The sequence below is a fragment of the Onychostruthus taczanowskii genome, unplaced genomic scaffold, assembly GCF_017590055.1.
Source record: "Onychostruthus taczanowskii isolate IOZ18803 unplaced genomic scaffold, ASM1759005v1 scaffold41, whole genome shotgun sequence".
Taxonomy (NCBI): domain Eukaryota; kingdom Metazoa; phylum Chordata; class Aves; order Passeriformes; family Passeridae; genus Onychostruthus; species Onychostruthus taczanowskii.
The window spans coordinates 2,161,478-2,178,646 of record NW_024501571.1 but is presented as its reverse complement, the minus strand read 5'-3'; the positions used below and the strand labels follow the sequence as shown (position 1 = coordinate 2,178,646).

The window sequence follows — 17,169 nt, the reverse complement described above, 5'->3', positions numbered from 1 at the left end:
GAGGCGACCCCGCCCCGCGCCAGCCTATCAGGGGCGGGCACGGCCTATTAAAGAGGCCATGGCGGCCGGTTGCCTGGCGACCGTTGGCGTCGTGAGGGGGCGGCCGTGAGGGGCTGGGGGAGGCCGTGAGGGCGCCGCCATCGGGCCTCGGCCGCCGCTCCGCCCCGCCTGGGAAGAGTCCCCGTTTTGCCTCTCTTGAATCGAGGTGGGCTGCCTTAATGGCTGGGTGGGCGGGTTGTGGCCAGAGCGGTGGGGGCAGGGTGGAGTTAGGGTCGCTGCGCAGTTACGGGTGAGGGCCGGGACGTCTGCCTGAGCATCTCGGAATGTACAAGGAACTGTCGGGTAGAGTAGGTAGAAGCCACTGGAAAGAGGGGAACTTAGATTAGATCTTAGGAAAGATTTTTTTTTTTACAGTGCGGGCGGTGAGGCACTGGGACAGGTTTCCCAGTGAGGTTTTACTGCCCCAGCCCTGGGACAGTTCAAGGCCTGGTTGGATGGGCCTTTGACCAACCTGATCTAATGGAAGGTGTCCCTGCTCACGGCAGGGCGTTGGAATGAGATGATCTTTAAGGGCCTTTCCAACCCCTTGACATCCTATGAAATCCCTTACTGGCTCTTCTGAGACCCCAAGCAGGTCCTGTGTTTGCGGGGTTGGGGTGAGTGATGTAGGCAATACAGCCATCTCCTCCCACTGCTGTGCCCAGGGCCTCTCCTGCCTGGGGACATGGTGCTCCTTGTCCGGGCTGAGGATACCCTGGCCTGGAGCCAAGGTGCCCATACTTTTCAGCTTCAAGTTTGCTGGTGAATGTGGGTGTGCACCCTAAATGGGTGAAGGCACAGACACTACTCCCCCCCAGCACCAGCACACAGGCTGTGACCCACAGTCCTGCTCCACCTGCTGACATGGAGCCCCTCACTCATGACAGCCCTCCCCCAGTCGCTAATTTTTCAGGACACACCCTGTTCCTGCTCCAGTGGCTGGAAATTTAGCATCCCCACCTACTCCAGATATCATAGGCCACAAGTGCTCATAGCCCCAGCCTGATTCCCAGAGCTGGCACCAGTGTTCCCTCATACACAGCTGTCACCAGGAGCTGGCACTTTGTCCTTGCAGCACACAGACATGGAACACAGAGTTTGTGCAGAGAGACAGTCAAGATTTAAGAAGACACAAAAGAGTAGGACAGTCTGTGATGATCAGGTGTGGGGCTTAGCTGGGTGTGTAATACTGACTGATCCTGTTTTACACAGGACAGGCTTGTTTTATACTCCTTTCTGTCTATTCCCATCCTTGTTTCTCACTGCTCCTGCACATTCCTCACAGATCTATACAGTTCTGTGGATTCCCACACCTCTCCAAGTCTGGGTTCCTCTGGTTAAGTCTCTCCAGTGCAAAATCCAGGTTGCTTTCCCTGGATGTCATTCCTGTTGTTTCTTGATAGCCCATCTATTAGTGCAGGAGTTGAGGTTTGTTTATCAGCGTTTGTTTTGTCAGGTCCCTATCTCTGCATATTTTGTTTGTTTCCCCCTTTTTTCCCAAATTTCCCAACTGACAAGGTCCCTGATCAGATAACCTTGTTGGAATTAACATTCTCACACTCTTCACATGCCACGGGTGGGGTTCTCATCCTCACTTTCCTCATTTGCTGCTCAGGCTTGAGTCCCCATATATTGCTGTATGTCTTTCTCCCTTTCCTGTAACCCCGTGTTGCAGTGAAAGTGGTCCTTGGGCAGATGCCCTGAGGGAGCAGACACTCTCCTCCCACAAACCCTTACAGCTTGTGTAACTGTTCAGGAAACCACCATCAGCGAGCCCAAGCTAGCTGGGATTCCACAGTCACTGTGTTATGATTAACATTAAAAAATGTGTTCCCAAGGCCAAGGCACTCACTGTTTACCCTAAATCAGGAGCTTGCAAACATTGTCATCTTAGCAAAGTCCACTTCACTGTTCAAAAATTCCCCCTAAATGAAAAGCGTTAAAATCAAACTGAATATTTTCTTACCATTCTCTTGTCTTCTTTATTTGCGTTTGTCTGTCTGTTGTCCTTCATCTCTTCCCTGAATTCATGGCTGGAGTACAGCTGTCCCCTGCTCTGGTACAATGAAAACAGCTCTGTGCCTGGAACTTGGACACACAATAGACACAGAGTACAATTTTTAAATAGCAGCCCCAAAACGGGATGCTTTCATTATATGAAGTCACTAAGCTGGAAGTTTTAATATATGATCTTTATTTTTTGGGCAGGAACGCCTGTGGACAGGCACTGTGAATTAATGGTGACTCAAGAAGTGCCAGACCTACCCACATGTCTTGAAGAAAAACCTTCATTAGGTGAATCCAGCACATCCAGTAAAGAAGTACTTAACACTAACGGCATGTAAGTTATCACAAGACACTTAAATTCATTATAGCTTAGCATTTATTAGGATCTAATATTATTGCTAATCATATTGACTGTCTAAAGTCAATATTGACTGGCAACAGTTCTCATCAAACAAAAAATACAGAGCTTGAAAAATCCTGTGGTGGCTACAAAAGAGCCTTTTGCAGCACAAGAGGAACTAACTTACCCTACTTACTACCCTAAATTTAGAATAAGGATCTGTGCTTATCCTGTTAATTTGTATTTGATACTTCACAACCAGGTGGGAAAATTGCTTTTTTAGTTTAGTGAATGGCTGCTTTCAACTGAAAAATGCTGCAGTGCCTGGTAAAAGAATGCTTGGAATACTGAATTGCAAGAAATGGTTTAGTGTTGCCAGAAAAATGCCCTTTCACATATTTTTATTGATCTCTAATAAATGTATTCAGTAGAAGATAAAAGGCCCTTTCTTTGTCTCCTGCTGGCTCTCATACAAACAGGTGCAGACTTCTTTCTGCTAGTTCCACATTGTGGTAACAATAATTGTTGATATATTTTTCCCAAATATTTTTATCATGTGGTGTAAGACTTTTTTTTTTTCCAATTTCTGCTTTTCTGAAAGACTAGTGACATTTTGCATTTGATATCATTTCAGCATTCAACTTTTCAAGCTCTCTCAAGTTGATATAGGAACTTGCCAAGTAAAGAAATTGGGCAAGGTTTGGAGGCAGGGTGGTACCCACAGGGAAGGAAACTATTCATCCTCTCACTGTAAAATACAGAACTTTTCATTCCTTGGAGATGCTTTCCTGGTTATGAAGCTGAAGCTTGGTGACATTTCAAAACTGGGAAAGGACTCACCTCTGATCATACCTGCTAGGCATGATAGTGATGGGTGTGCTTTGCTGGCAGAAGCAACAAAAGTTCTATTTGAGCAGCAAAATAAGATATGCTTAGGAAAGCAAATGCAATGAAATTCAGAAGTCAAAGTATTTATTTTTTTAGTGCAGTTCAAATCCACCCCTGCTGAGTATCCACTGTCTGCAATTTTAATTGCTTTTTTGTTGCTGTTGTTTTTAGTTTGTTTGAGGTTTTTTTTATTTATCTATTTAATTACTTTTCAGTTTGAGATTCAGCTTGTCCCAGTTCTGCTCTTCTCAGGTTTAGCAGCTGATTAACCTGTTTGCTGCATCTCAGCAGACTGAACAAATGGGTTTTGTGTGAGGAGGAAGTGAGCAGCAGTCTGTTTGCTTGGGCAAAGGTAGAAAAGGGTGAATTCTGGCAGTTTGTGTGCCTTGTCTCCTTATCCAGTTTATCTCTGAAGACCTCATCTCTGTCACTGGCACTGTGGCCATGTCACTGACTGTGCATTTCTCCTTTCCCCTCCTGTCCCATCCTGAGTGTTTGCTGTTCTTCAGTAACAGCCCAGATCTTCATTCTGTTTGGTGCCACTTCAGGAGCAAGAAAGAAAAATGTGGAAATCTGCCTGCCTGCCCCAAGGGGACAGCAGCTGCAGCGATGTGAGATTCAAAAATACTGCATTTAGTATTTTTTTAATTCATCAATATGCACAATTAAATTTTAGGAGGATTGAGTCAAGATATATACAGAAGTACAGATGAGTTGGGTTTGACATCAAATAGTGCATTTAATTTGATTCCAACTGCTTATAACTTTTTCCTTTTTTAACCTCAGACTTTGAACTCTGTAATTCCTTTGTTTTAAAATTTTGTTCTATCCATTACTCTATGTCCCCAACAAAATCACTTGCTTCTGTCTTCTCTATTTAATTTTTTTAAGTCTAATTTCAGGAAGATGCCTGAAGTTTCTAAAGTCATGACAAAAGCTGACATCAAACCAAAATCTGTGCATCGTGCCAAGATATGGTCAAATGATGTAGAGAACTTATACAGATTTCAGCAAGCTGGATACAGAGATGAGGTGGAATATAAACAAGTAAAACAAGTTGATGAGGTAAGATTTAGAACTTTGTAAGAGTTACTGCTTTGAACTTCTGTCTCATCTAAAATGATTAAATAAAAATGGAGGTGCTGCTTATTTCCTTTCATTTAGGCTAGGTTCTGATACAGTGTTTTTCCTCACAGGTCTGACTTGAATTCTTGAGCTGTTGTTAACTGTGTAGAATAACTAATTTCACAGAAGTGAAGCAGAAATACTACCCAGCCTGTGTTTTGTTGCCCATCTCTGATGCATTTAGAAGCATCACAGATCTCTTTGAACAGATGGAGCTGATCTCCAAAGGAAAATTCAGTGTTCAGGAAAGAAACATTTCAAAGTGAGCTCTCTGAAGCTTCCCCATTAGTCTGTCAATAGACTTGATAGGAAACTTGTTGATTGTCTGTGGAGTCAGTCCTGTGTCATTGCTGCTGCTTCAGTTTGCAGTTGGATTGTGTGGTAGCACAGTCAGGCTTTGTGCACACTCACAGCTTGGCCTCTATCAAAATGATGTCCACAATGGAAATATTTGAATTGTACTAAAGGCAGTTGTGACACAGGCTCTTGTCAAAACCAAGGACTTGTGCCTCTGCTCACTGCAGTTGTTAGTGATGCTCCCCAGCACATCAAATGAGCTACTGAGTAGTGGCCAAATATCCAGTGGCTACTCTGGGTTCAAAACAGCAACGAACAGGTTAATACAGCAAACAATATATCATTTTTATTACAGCTCTGTAATTTATCTTCCAAAGCAGCAAATACAGTATGAAGAACACACTTTTAAAATATGCTGGCTTCCTGTGCACATAAGAAAGAACAGAAAGTTCCAAGAAACTCACTCCCCATCCAGTTAACTCAAAACACAGCAAAACATATTGATGTGCATAATAAGATACAGTTTATTATTTTATCGTGGACTCTCATATCACTACAAAGGCTGTGGTATAATTTTCAGTAACTGCAGAAGGAAATAACTTAATTATTGTGGTAGGATCTGTGTGTTCAAGATTTATGACAGAGCACAGCCCCTGGCAGTTAAACCCTGATGAAAGTTAAAGAATACCACTGACTAATTGTAATGTGAGTGAGCATTCAGTTCCAGCATGCCAGGGCCTGGCAGTGATTCTCTTTGAACTTACATATTCTGAAATGTCTTGTTTATTACATATTGTTGTTACTAAAGATGCAATTATAATGTAGGTGGAATGAATCTTAAGGCTGTTATGTTTAGACAGACAATGCAAATAACACAGCTATTGCCTGAAGTCAGAAGGTAAGTGATGAAACCACTTCTGGGGCTCTCCAATTAGAGAATGCTCTAGTTTGACATCCTGTTGTCAGCTCTGCCTGGAAGAGAAATAAGATGCTTATTACCTGATTTTTAAGGTTTAGTTTAATCAGAAGCAGTCATAGATGCCCAAGCTGAAAGAGCCACTAAAGCCATAAAGCTGTTGAATATGCAAATGCTGAAGCTTTTAATTTAAAGCTTTACACTATGAAAGAGAGAAGAGCACCAGGGTGATGCTGAGTTTATGTGGGACTGATCCTACTGTCTTCGACACTGATAAGTCCCACATAAACTCAGCATCACCCTTTAAATTAAAGGCTTCAGCATTTGCATATTCAACAGAAGGATCTGAAAGAAATCTTTAAATAATGTCAGTCTTACAAAAGCAGACACAGCCTCTCAGATTACTGAATAACTGAATAGCATCAATGTTATATTCCTAAACAAGGAGTTTTAAAAACTTTGACTTGCCCAATTTAATATAAGTCTGTTAAATATCCTTAGAGTCCTATTTCTAGGCTTTTCAGATCACATAACTTTATACTAAACTGAAAACTGGTTTCTGTCGTCTTGTTCTCAATCTGTTTTTAAAAGTTCAGCAAGTTAATAGAAAAGTAGTATTTAGATGTAAATGAGGGTTTCCTATGAAAGTATACCCCATATTCGCACAAACATCATTTAATGTGAGCATGTTCAGGTGATTTTATATCATTTTTGTTCTACTTGTAGGTAGAGTGCTGGCCAGAAACTGGATTTGTTAAGAAACTCCAGAGAAGGGACAATACATTCTATTATTACAATAGGCAAAGAGAATGCGAAGACAAAGATGTCCGTAAAGTGAAAGTTTATGTGTACTAGTGCTGTTATTGTTCTGGTTGGTTTGTTTCTATAAATTGTTTCTTAAGACCTCTAAGTAAATGAACTGTGTAATCTGGCTTACCTTAAGTATCCATGTCATGCTTAGATAGAAAGGGGAGTGCTGGAAATGTAGAGAAGCCTGAACTATAGACATAGAAACTTCACTTTTTCCTTCCTATAACTAAAAGTCTTATTATGCCTCATTTTCTGGTTACAGATGCTTTGACATAAAGCTAAAAACTGGTAAATGGATATCATATATTTCAATTAACTGTATAACATCCATTGTAAGTACAAGCATCAATCTTTATTCCAAACAATAGAATCTAGTTGACACTTGTTCATGTCAGCCATGGTCTCTTGGGGCAGCTAAGGGTTATGAGACTCCAAAGGGCCAAAGTGAGACCAGAGCACTGACTGACATTTCCTTGGAGCAGAGCAAGAAAAACAAGCAAAGAATTTAAGTGCAGGATGCTGAACAATCACGTAACAATGGCCAGTGCTGAGCCGCAGATATAAAGACTGGTTATTGTGATAGAAAGAGTCACAACAGAAATGTCTTTTCATCTATCCCCAAAGTATTTTTGTCAGATGCCAGTATTAATTACTCAAAGAGGAAGTATTAATTGACTTAGCAGCATATTCCTTCTTGCAGGGGTGATTGTGGATTCACAGGTGTTGGGAACATGGAGTATAAAACTCCAGGGAGAACATGAAATCCATGCTTGGTGATATTTAGGGGAAAGTGATGTACACAGATGATATGTGGGATTTCTGGGAAGAATTCATCTCATCTAACTTCAAATGTCACATTATCAACATCAACACCTGATCCTGTCATTTGGACAGCCTTTGTTCTGAATAGAGAGAAGCTCTTGTGGGCACAATTAATTTATTTTAAGTGCAGCTATGTAATGTTTTCTTTGAATGTGCTGCTGTGACATCAGCTCTGCAGAAGTTGCCCATATCTGGGCTTGTCTCCACTGAGACACTCAGTGAAGATGAGGGACTGTACTTACCTTCACTCATGAGGGGATTTAAAATATTATATTAAAATACTTTGAGATGCCAAAACTCCTGATAATTGACCAGCAGAACAGACTGTTGTTATGAAGACCAGTAGGTGTGTTTGAGGTAGTTACAAAAATTTTGTTATTAATATTTCCTATCTCTAGACTGTTGACCAAGGGTATCTAAACTTAGATTTAGGCAGGAGTTAGCAGTGTACATTTGACCACCTGTCTTATGGATATTCTTCATTTATTTGAGCCTAAGATGGAAGCAGACTCAAGATGAGAAATAGAAGACTTAAAGCTCCTAGTCAAAATAACTAGTATGAGTGCCATATTTAAAAGACTTCATTGACAATGATTGCTGATGCTCTCATTGTATTTAGACCACTTGGAGAGTTTTAGCTTAAATTTGTATGAGCTCTGTTAGAGAAATGACTGAAAGATACTCTGAAGCAACTATGAAACTTATATTCCCAGAAGGCTTTAATGGCATATAGAGAGTTACTGCAATGTAGAGAAATAAAGCATTGCTGCAATGAATGTCATTTCAGCCTTTCATTATGATTTCTTTTATGCTTGAAGTGCTCTGGATGTACTTTTTAAAGACAGGACTTTTTACATACTTTGCAGTTAAATAGTGGAAACAGAGCAATTACCAGATAACCCATCTATTTTGTCACTTTAGTTTAGTGGATCTCACTTTGTTAGCTTTAAAAATTCCTAAAACCAAAATACTCCAGTGGATATGAAAACAGCTTTTAAAGAATTTCACAAAAAATAGATGTGGTGTATAGCCAGCTCAAATTTATTGTTGGAAATTATTGCTATTAGCACACACAGAAGAAGTGAGAACATTTGGTACAGCCATTTTCTCAGTCTATAAAAAAGACATAGTTGGGCATTTGAGAACAGGAATTAAAACTGCAGGTAACTTTTTAGGATTTAATGTGAATTTTTTTCCTCAAGAAAGATTTTTGGAAGTTGAAACACATATAAGAGATTATTCTGGCATTCCCTCATTATACCTAATGTTGTGATAAGGCACGAAATGATGACACAGACACTGCTGCTCTCGAGAGGAACAAAAAAGAAGAAGCTTTATTTTCTGACTCCAACATTTGTAGTTTTCCAAATGTGACAGTGGATGGGAGGGTGACAGTGCCACCTCTCCAATGCCACTGAACAGACCAAGGGTCCATCAATTCTCTCCACCTCCATGAAAGAATGCAAAACATAGGTTATTTACAGAACTATGTGTGAGAAAGTTTGTTGAAAGAATGTAAACATCAGAAGGCTTTACAAAGTCTTACAAAATCAGGGCGACATACCTAACTACTCCTCAATATTTTTGCAATGTTGCTGGATGCTTCTGTCTGTATTTTAAAACCATGAGTGTGCATTTCGTGCAGCCCATGGATATTTCACTTCAAATGAATAGCATGGGAATTCATGTTCCACTTTATATGAGTTGACAGATCCTTCCCACTTTGAGAGAGTGAGTTACCTAGATATTACTTATGTTTTTCAGCACTGTCAGTGTAAAAAAGATTGAATGTCACTGTGATATTGAAAAGATTCACAGGATGAAAGACAAGCCTTGTAATTAGTAAGACCAGTTTACTGAGATGGCCTTTGTCAGCTCAAGACTGGGGCATTTGGGAGTTCCCTCAGTTCATTAGCAAAACAGCAGGTTTTGTACTAGCATTGTTGGTATCAGTTATAATTGTCCTTTGACATCCAGTTTGTGCTAAACTTAAGATAATATGACTATTCCTCCAGCCTGCCAAAGTTCCTCCTGTCCAGGCTTTGGCATTCAGCTTTGCTGGCTGAGCATGAAGCTGATACTTGAGTACCAGCAAGGTTTCCTCTGCTGCCTGTGTGCTGGATGTATCTTTCGCTCGGAAGAGCTGTCAAAAGGACTCAGTGTTTTCTCTTATCTGATACATCTGATATGAGAAATATCTGAAATATTTCTTTACTGAAATATCCCTACCTCAGTTTTAAGCAGGTGGAAAGCTGTGAGCTCACTTGTCTCCTAAGCTTAGTTATGAAGGAGTATCAGAAGTAAGCGATCGGGGGAAGCTGTGCTTCATTTAAGGGTGACACAACAGTACTTATCAACACAAATTATTTCTGAACATCATTATACAAACTCTTTTACTGAATTTTAAAGAGATAAAGCACATATTTCAAGTTTTATTGCCCAGAGATGAAAATATGTGCTATTTTTCTGATTTGAGTCTTAGTAAAAAGTAATTATGTAAAAAGTACTTTCCCAGGTACTTATCTGTTGGTATTTCTCTTATCAGGGAATATTGTAATGCTCTCAGTGACATTTGCAGCAGCTCAAGGAATGGTTGGTGGCAAGGCTCTGTTAGCTTGCAGCTGTCTAAGCCTGATCTACTTGGTCTAATTTTGATTCCCTTCATAGCTTTGTAAAAGAATAATAAATCCTTTTTGTGCCTGTAAAAGCTCACAAGAGTAGGAAAACAAAGTTCCAAGACCTACTCTGCAGGCTTTGTGTTTGACTGCTACACATGAAATGCCAAGAGTGCGACCTGGGGTGTTTCAGGCTGTGCTCTGCTTTTCAGGCTTTAGTGGAATCCATTTTGGAACAGTGTTTTCTGACAGTGATACCATGGTTGTTTGACTGCTTTGCAGTCACAGCAGCTCAAAGCTCCACACGGAAGGATGGCAGAGTTGTTTTGATTTTTCACTTAGGCACCTGAATGGACAGTTGTTTTTCCATCTCTGAAGGCAGTTGAACCTCAAGCACGGTTCCCTTGTTTCAAAGTGTTGAAAATGGTTGGCTTCAAACTCATTAAAAACAACTTCCTAACTCAGCAGTTGTTGGTGCTGCTTTTCCTCACATTGTCGATACAAACGAGGGCTGCCTGAAAGCAGCTGGAATGGAGTTCCCCTATGCTCCTTGCAGGTTCTGTCCTGGTACTTCAGTTCCACTGAGTTTATCTTATTCATTGGACCTGCTTTCTCAGTAACCTGGCTGTGCTGAACACTTCTTAGCAATTACTTAATTACTTTAAAAAAACCCACAATTTCTTTCTTGTTGCAATTGAGATGTGGCATTTAATTCAAGTCTGAAGCACAGCACCCTCACAAACAGCATTTGGGATGGTGACTGGGGAATGTCTACTGACAGTAGAGTTCCAGGGTGGCACCCAAAAAATTACTGTAATGTAACTTTGAACAAACATAATCATTTTTATGGATGCTTTGTTCTGCCAGTGTATTTACATCTCTCAGTGTTGAGATAGAGTATCTTTGCTGCTTGTTGCTTTTGTGGCTCTTTTTCCCCCCTCAATACTGTCCCATATTCTCTGCCTTCACAGGCACTCCACACTCATGGATCCCTTGAAAAGCCTGTCCAGTGTCCTCTGTCCTGGCTCCCTCCACCAGCCCTGGCTCAGACCTTGAGTCTTTTCTGGAGCCTGGCACACAGCAAAGGAAATCAAGGATGGGTTTTAATAAGAAGGCAGGACAGACTGCATGGATCAGGGCCAGGGCCCAGCCAGGTGATTGTCCTGCCCAAACACTTGCTGTCATGTCTGATCCCTCCAGCCTCCTTCCTTGTCATCTTCCCATACTTGTTCCACCCTGATCCTTCCCTTCCTGTGTCTTTGGTCATTTCTGTAAACATCCTGTAGTAAGTTTTGTTCAGTCCCCCAAGCTCCCTCACATACACCTCTGATTTCACACTAACCATGTTCTCTCCATCTTAGCAGTTAGAATATTGAGGCAGACCCTCTCCAAAGCCAGAGTAGCTCCTTTAATGGTCCATCAGCCAGTGCCTGGCAAGTTCTGGCCTCCCTTACTGTCTCTCTCATCACCTGCTCATTAATGTTTGTGTGCTGTGTGTTTAAATCACTGTTTTCCTTGTTATTTGTTATTTCTGTGATACGGAATAACCAGACAATTTACTGAAGCAGATGCTCTGCAGTTTCACACGTCCTGTGGCAGCTCCCGAGGCAGGCGCTTGGCTGTGCTCTGAGGATGGTGGAGAGGCACCCGGGAGATACGGGAAGGGAATGCCCAGAAACAGAAGGAGGAGGGGGAAAGGGAAGGGGGGGGGAAGAAGGGGACGGGTTCAGGGAAGGACGAGCAGGTTAAAGAGTCAAGCGCACAGATGCATCAGCATTTTGCCAGCAATCTCGTGCTCACAGAAACCTCCTCCCCTGCTGGCAACTCTTGCTGGTTGGGGAAGTAGGATGTGGTCCCAACTCCTCGCTGCAGATGTTCCTCCTGCCTTGGCAGGAGCACCCAAATACCTCATCCAAGTGGGAGCTGTCCTGCTCGGGTGGATAAATGGCTGCCAGCTGCTTGGGGGATGGAACAAAAAGCAGGGGGCCTGGATATATGGAAGGTTCTTCATGTTTGCCCGGGGTGTCTAGAGTATGTCTGCTGTGCTGTCCTGGGGAGCATCCTGTGCCAAGTACATGATGTTCCAGCCAGGGCTGGGATGTGAGCGAGGAGGAGCCAGCAGGTGGGCTGTGAGTGAGAGGAGATGAGTGCTTGGATGCTGTGCCTGGAGAGATGGGCTGGAGCCAGGCACACGCGACACAGGGATGTGTTGGGCAGTGTTTCTGGAGAAGAGAGCCCGGTGTCCCTGCAGATCAGCTTCTTTCCGTGGCTCTGGTTTCCTGAAGCTACAGACAGTGGAGCTCTTGCTCTGTGGTGGTCACAACCTGCCAACTCCTATCCTAACCTCCCTGAGATACATGTCCATCTTGTTCAGAAGGAACTTGAGTCACAGTCCAGAAGGACCCTTCTTCCCTCCACTGGACCCTTCAAAAAGGAGGAGGTCTGTGGACCAGAGCTGAAATATCACTGTTTGGAGGAGATGCTAATTAAAAACATGAAATATCTCTTTGGTAGCCTATCACTCACAGCTTTGGCCACAGCAAATGAGAAAGATTACTACAAGTGCAACTACAAAGACAGAGATTTATTTAAACATCAGTGGATTAATATTTTTTCAGACCAGAGCAATATTTCAACAGAGAAGATAGATACATGACAGACAGGTAGATCTGAAGGAGAAGTTCAGAAGAGGTGTTTAGAAGAGATATTCATTGCCATAGAATGTATATTGCAAACAGATTATTGAGAATGCAAGGCAACAGAAACAGAAATATAAAAACTTATGTATGTTTAGACAGTAAGAAGACATTAAAATATCACTGGGAATTTTAACTTAGGAATAGCTTCTCTGTTATTTACAATCTTACCATTTATATCCATCAGATGGGAAAAACATCACACCAAATGTTCTTATTCCTGCTTTACTATATCAGAGCAAGGTAGTAGGATCCATCTATACCAGATGAAATAATTTACAATCTGTAGCTGAGGAGGATGTGAAACACGTGCTAAATATGAACACTTTAAGTTCAGAAGTCTAGGGTCATGTACACTTCCATTCTTAAGACCAGTAGCTCGGTACTCTCATTTCATTAATTTTAGATCTTAACAAACTTTGGAAAACTGGAGAGGTGCCAGAGGACTGATGGAGGGTCAACATGAACCAGTACTTAAAAGGGAATGATACTAGACTGGATAAACAGACTCTAATCAGGGATAAATTAATGAAGTGGTTACACTGGGACTCTGTCAATGGAGGTCAGTGGAAGTATTTTCCACTGTGCCTCACTGATCAGACACATCTTGTCTGATACAGACAAGGTGGATACAGAGATGTAAGACAGATATGGAGCAGGCAGAGGTTTTGTTTCTGGAACATTATTTTACTGCCTGAGGATTAACACAGTTTCCAAACACTGCCATCAGTCTCAGCCCAGAGTTACCTGACTATAAGCAGTGATTCATGCTCTGTGAGACTCCCAAAAGAGAGTTCACACCTCTCACTTGGGATGGAGCCCTCTGCCCTCAGACTGTGAAATCCATAAACTTTAGTAAGAGAACAGCTCCCTGGTGCAAATAGGATTTGCATGACTTGCTTTTCAATTCAGAGGCTGTAGCCACTGCAGGTTTTGAACTGCACATGCCCATGGAGAAGAAAAAACCTGCGGCTGGGGCAGTGCCAGCTGGAAACATTTCAGCACAAGAGGCAGCAGTCTGGATTTCAGGCAGATGTTTTAGTCAGCCTCCGGCTAGCCATTGTTTAATGGAGCATGTGCCTCAGGAACATCGAATTTTGGGAAGAAAATCTCCTTCTCCTGGATGTGCTTGGCTGGCAGATAGCCTTGAGGTGGCTTGGGAAGATGGACAAGGCACAGACCCTCGCTGCTGGTGGGATGACCTCTCAAAGCATGCTTGCTGTGGGCAAAGAAAGTTTTTCATCTCAGCTCTCTGCAGAGAATCACAAAACCCTGCATTTCAAGGCTGTGGTAGTGCCAAAGGGGAGCATATGCACATACTAAGGAAGGACAAATAGGTGCATAATTTTCTTTTCTGTTCATCCTACTGTGGAAAGCTTAAATGACAAGATGGAAATCCTGCAAAATCAGGAGGTGGTACTGCTGCTCTGTGTCCTTTTGCTATTCAAAGTAGCTTTTTTCTTCTTGAAGATCAGTACCAATGCAGATTTCCCTGTGATGTTCCTGCAGCCCATGGTGGGGTGAGGGGTGATGTCTGACTTGCAGATGCAGCAGAGGAAGGGCTGTTTTCCTGTTCAGCTGCTGTGTAACCACTGGTGTCACACTGAGCCCTATCCTCTGCTCTTCAAAGGGGTGTTTTGAAGCAGCCCCATAGCTGCTGCCCCACTTAATGTCTGCCACCAGCTCAGAGGAGCAGTTGGTAAATGGTAAACAGCTTATACATCTATCAGAAGCCCAGGAGGGAAATTTGCATTGTATATGCATACATGTGCATATATTAATGAAATGTTTATCTTTTTGAAGATATTTTTTCTCAAAAATAAAAAAATATTGAGGAAATTTTTCTCTAAATCTATCGAACGTTGACTCTCTGCTGAGATTTTGGAGTATGAAGGAGTAGATGGGAAAGCTTCTGGAATTCATTAAGTAAGATAATATAAAAGAGGGAGAATCCACAATCCTCATAAAACTCAAATGCTGAAAAATCCACAGGAGAATGAAAATCATAATGAATAATTCAGACAATACATCCTTGAATGAGAATGTTTCAGCTTCCTCATTTGCTCAGTCTCTCATCTGATCTCCAAGAGCTAAACATAAATATGAAAAAAATGAAATAAGTAGTTTTTCAGAACTGTTTGAAGCCCTCTGTCTGCATTGTGGAGCTTGGAGGTTTGCCACGGGCTGAGGTTTGCACAGGATCTGTGTGCTCGTGCCTCCCTCTGCTGACTGCTTCCCCAGACCTCTCTCTCCTTGGCTGCAAATCATAAAAGGCCGTGGTTGTTTTCCCCTTCCCGTTGGGATGATGTTCCTCCCCATGTCCCAGGCAATGACAGTGAAATCTGGGAGCTGTTGGGTACGGGCTGCTCACATCAGCCCCAGCCCCATGGTCCCAGTGGCTGTCACCCCAGCAGCCCTGTGTTCCCTCTGTGGCATCTGCTCCATGGGTCCCAGTGCCACTCAGCTTCTCCATTAACTCTAAATTAAAGCATCCTTGTTTGGGGGAAAAACTCTGAAAGCAGTAAGGCAGAGACTCAAGGAAAGTTACCATAAACTGGGAGATGCAGGCAGAGATCTTTGGCTGCATCACTAGATTACACCTGGGGTGTACTGGAAATACTTAGAAACTTCCTGTCATCTCAGCAGAACATATGCACCCAGCAAAGGCAAGAAATGTACAGCAAGGCAGGATTAACAGAAAATCATGCCCCTTGCTCTGGGGGGAGCATGGCTGTCCTCGAGCTGGCTGTCCCTTGATGATCCACCAGAGTCGGGTGACCTTTTCTGTAGAGAGAGTCAAACCCAACTCTTCTGGGATGATGGAGAGGGATCTCAGTGTTGTAAATGTCTTGTCCATTTATTTCTCTTCTAAAGTATTTCCTCAGGTTGGGGGCTGATAGAGATGGGAGTAAAATCTATTCTGACAAACCAAGTTTGTTAGTCAGGTTTCCTTTGGACTTGAAAACACAGTGAAAACAGCTCCTGGATGCCCCAGGAGTTTTGTGTTGTGGAAGCTTTGTTAGAAAGCTCTGAGGAAACTGCTATCCTTTCAAAATAAAGTGTGCCAAGTAGAATAGCCTCATGGCCATCGTGCTGGGAGCTGAGGGCTGATTTAATAGTGCAAAAACCAACTGCCAGGCTGTAATCAGTAATGGCTGTGTCGGGAAGCTGAAATTGCTACGGGGAGGGAGACAGGAGAGCAGGGTCTGCTCTTGCTGGAGCTGAGACCAAGATAAATGGCAGCAGAAAGCCCCTGCTACCAAAGAGTTATGGAATAAATTGATGCATTAGAAGCCCCAGCACATTAGATCACTAGAAAGGACACACAGAGCATCAGGGAGCCAGCTCAGTGAGGGGCTGAAGGCAGCACTGCCTGCCCAGATGAGTTACTGACCCTGGGACTCCAACAGCCAGCTGGTGAGTTACAGAGGCTGCAGCATCAGTGACAGTGATATATAATTAGCCTTGGGATATATTGAAATTTTCATATATGTGCTGAATTAAACCTTCACCCAGAGTGCAGAGAAAAACACATGATGGCTTTTAATATAAATAAAATATTAGACAGGAGAAAGCACATAGTCTTTTATAGTCTATGGTGCTGATGTTCTGAAGAGACTCCAAAGCTCTCTGCAATTTATGGGCCAAATCTATTTCTAGGAAATAATGCCAGGAATATTTTTGAGGAAGGAGAGCTAAAGCTCAGCATGTAAACCTTGGAACTGCTGTAACAGATGCAGCCAACTGTAATAAATGTAAAACACACTAAATAAGACCGAAGGAGTTGTGTCCAACCTGAGCAGTACAAATCCAAAATGTTAAATCATCCAAGATTTCCTTTGATATTACTTCCTCTATTAAACAGCAAGTTGTTTTTTATTTCAGACCTGAGAAGCATAGGTATTTTTCACTGAAGACTGATATACTTACTTTGAATTGTAGAAAGAAGTGAATCTGTTTGGTCTGTTACATTAGTGGCTCAATCAGACTCTCATCAGATTAGAGCTGCTGTCTACAAAGTGATCACATCACCCAGGAAGCACTTTGATGCACAAGTGAGTGGTCCAGGTGGGAGAGATGTAGGTTGGTTAAGTGTAGAAGACATGTAGCACTGAAAAACAAGATACTATAACAAAGCATGGGCTGAGAAACAAGTAACTCCCCTGTTCCAATATTCCCTGATTATTGATTCATGGATTATTATGCACAAGTAACAATTTGTGGTTTTCAGCAAGTTTTGCCTCTGTTTTGCGTTTGTTCTCAGTTATTCAGTGGGTGTTGGAAGAAGGTTTGTCCCACTGAGCCATAACTCCAAGTTTAGATGATGCAGTCACCCTCTCCAGCACTGCCATGCCCCACCCAGACCCTACAACCCCCTCAGTATTTAATCTGGGCACAGCCAGAGCCTGCTCAGGAGTATAATTAATACACAAGTACTGAAAAATGAGCATAGAACCAACTGTTCTATAGGTCAAGAGCACTCGTGTGCCAGGAAGCCACATCCTTCACACCATGGGATTGTTTGTTACCAAGTGGCTCAAGAGGACATGAAGAGTCTCTCCACTGGGTCTGGAGACCCTTCTTCCCCAGCGCTTACCCTGGGAACAGAGGGTT

General features: G+C 42.5%; 1 protein-coding gene across 1 annotated transcript; it reads left to right on the top strand.

Annotated features, from left to right (window-relative positions):
• The first annotated feature begins 67 nt into the window (after positions 1-67).
• MEIG1 (meiosis/spermiogenesis associated 1) lies at positions 68-8,476 on the top strand. Its single transcript, XM_041413351.1, has 4 exons — positions 68-205; positions 2,248-2,380; positions 4,177-4,339; positions 6,339-8,476. The coding sequence occupies exons 2-4, from the start codon at positions 2,277-2,279 to the stop codon at positions 6,465-6,467; spliced, it is 396 nt and encodes a 131-aa protein (XP_041269285.1). The 5' UTR covers positions 68-205; positions 2,248-2,276; the 3' UTR covers positions 6,468-8,476.
• Positions 8,477-17,169: the final 8,693 nt, after the last annotated feature.

Coding starts and splice junctions, on each gene's coding strand:
- MEIG1 (XM_041413351.1), top strand. CDS start 2,277: ATGGTGACTCAAGAAGTGCCAGACCTACCCACATGTCTTGAAGAAAAA. Junction 2,381..4,176: donor GTACTTAACACTAACGGCAT/GTAAGTTATCAC, acceptor GTCTAATTTCAG/GAAGATGCCTGAAGTTTCTA. Junction 4,340..6,338: donor AAGTAAAACAAGTTGATGAG/GTAAGATTTAGA, acceptor TTCTACTTGTAG/GTAGAGTGCTGGCCAGAAAC.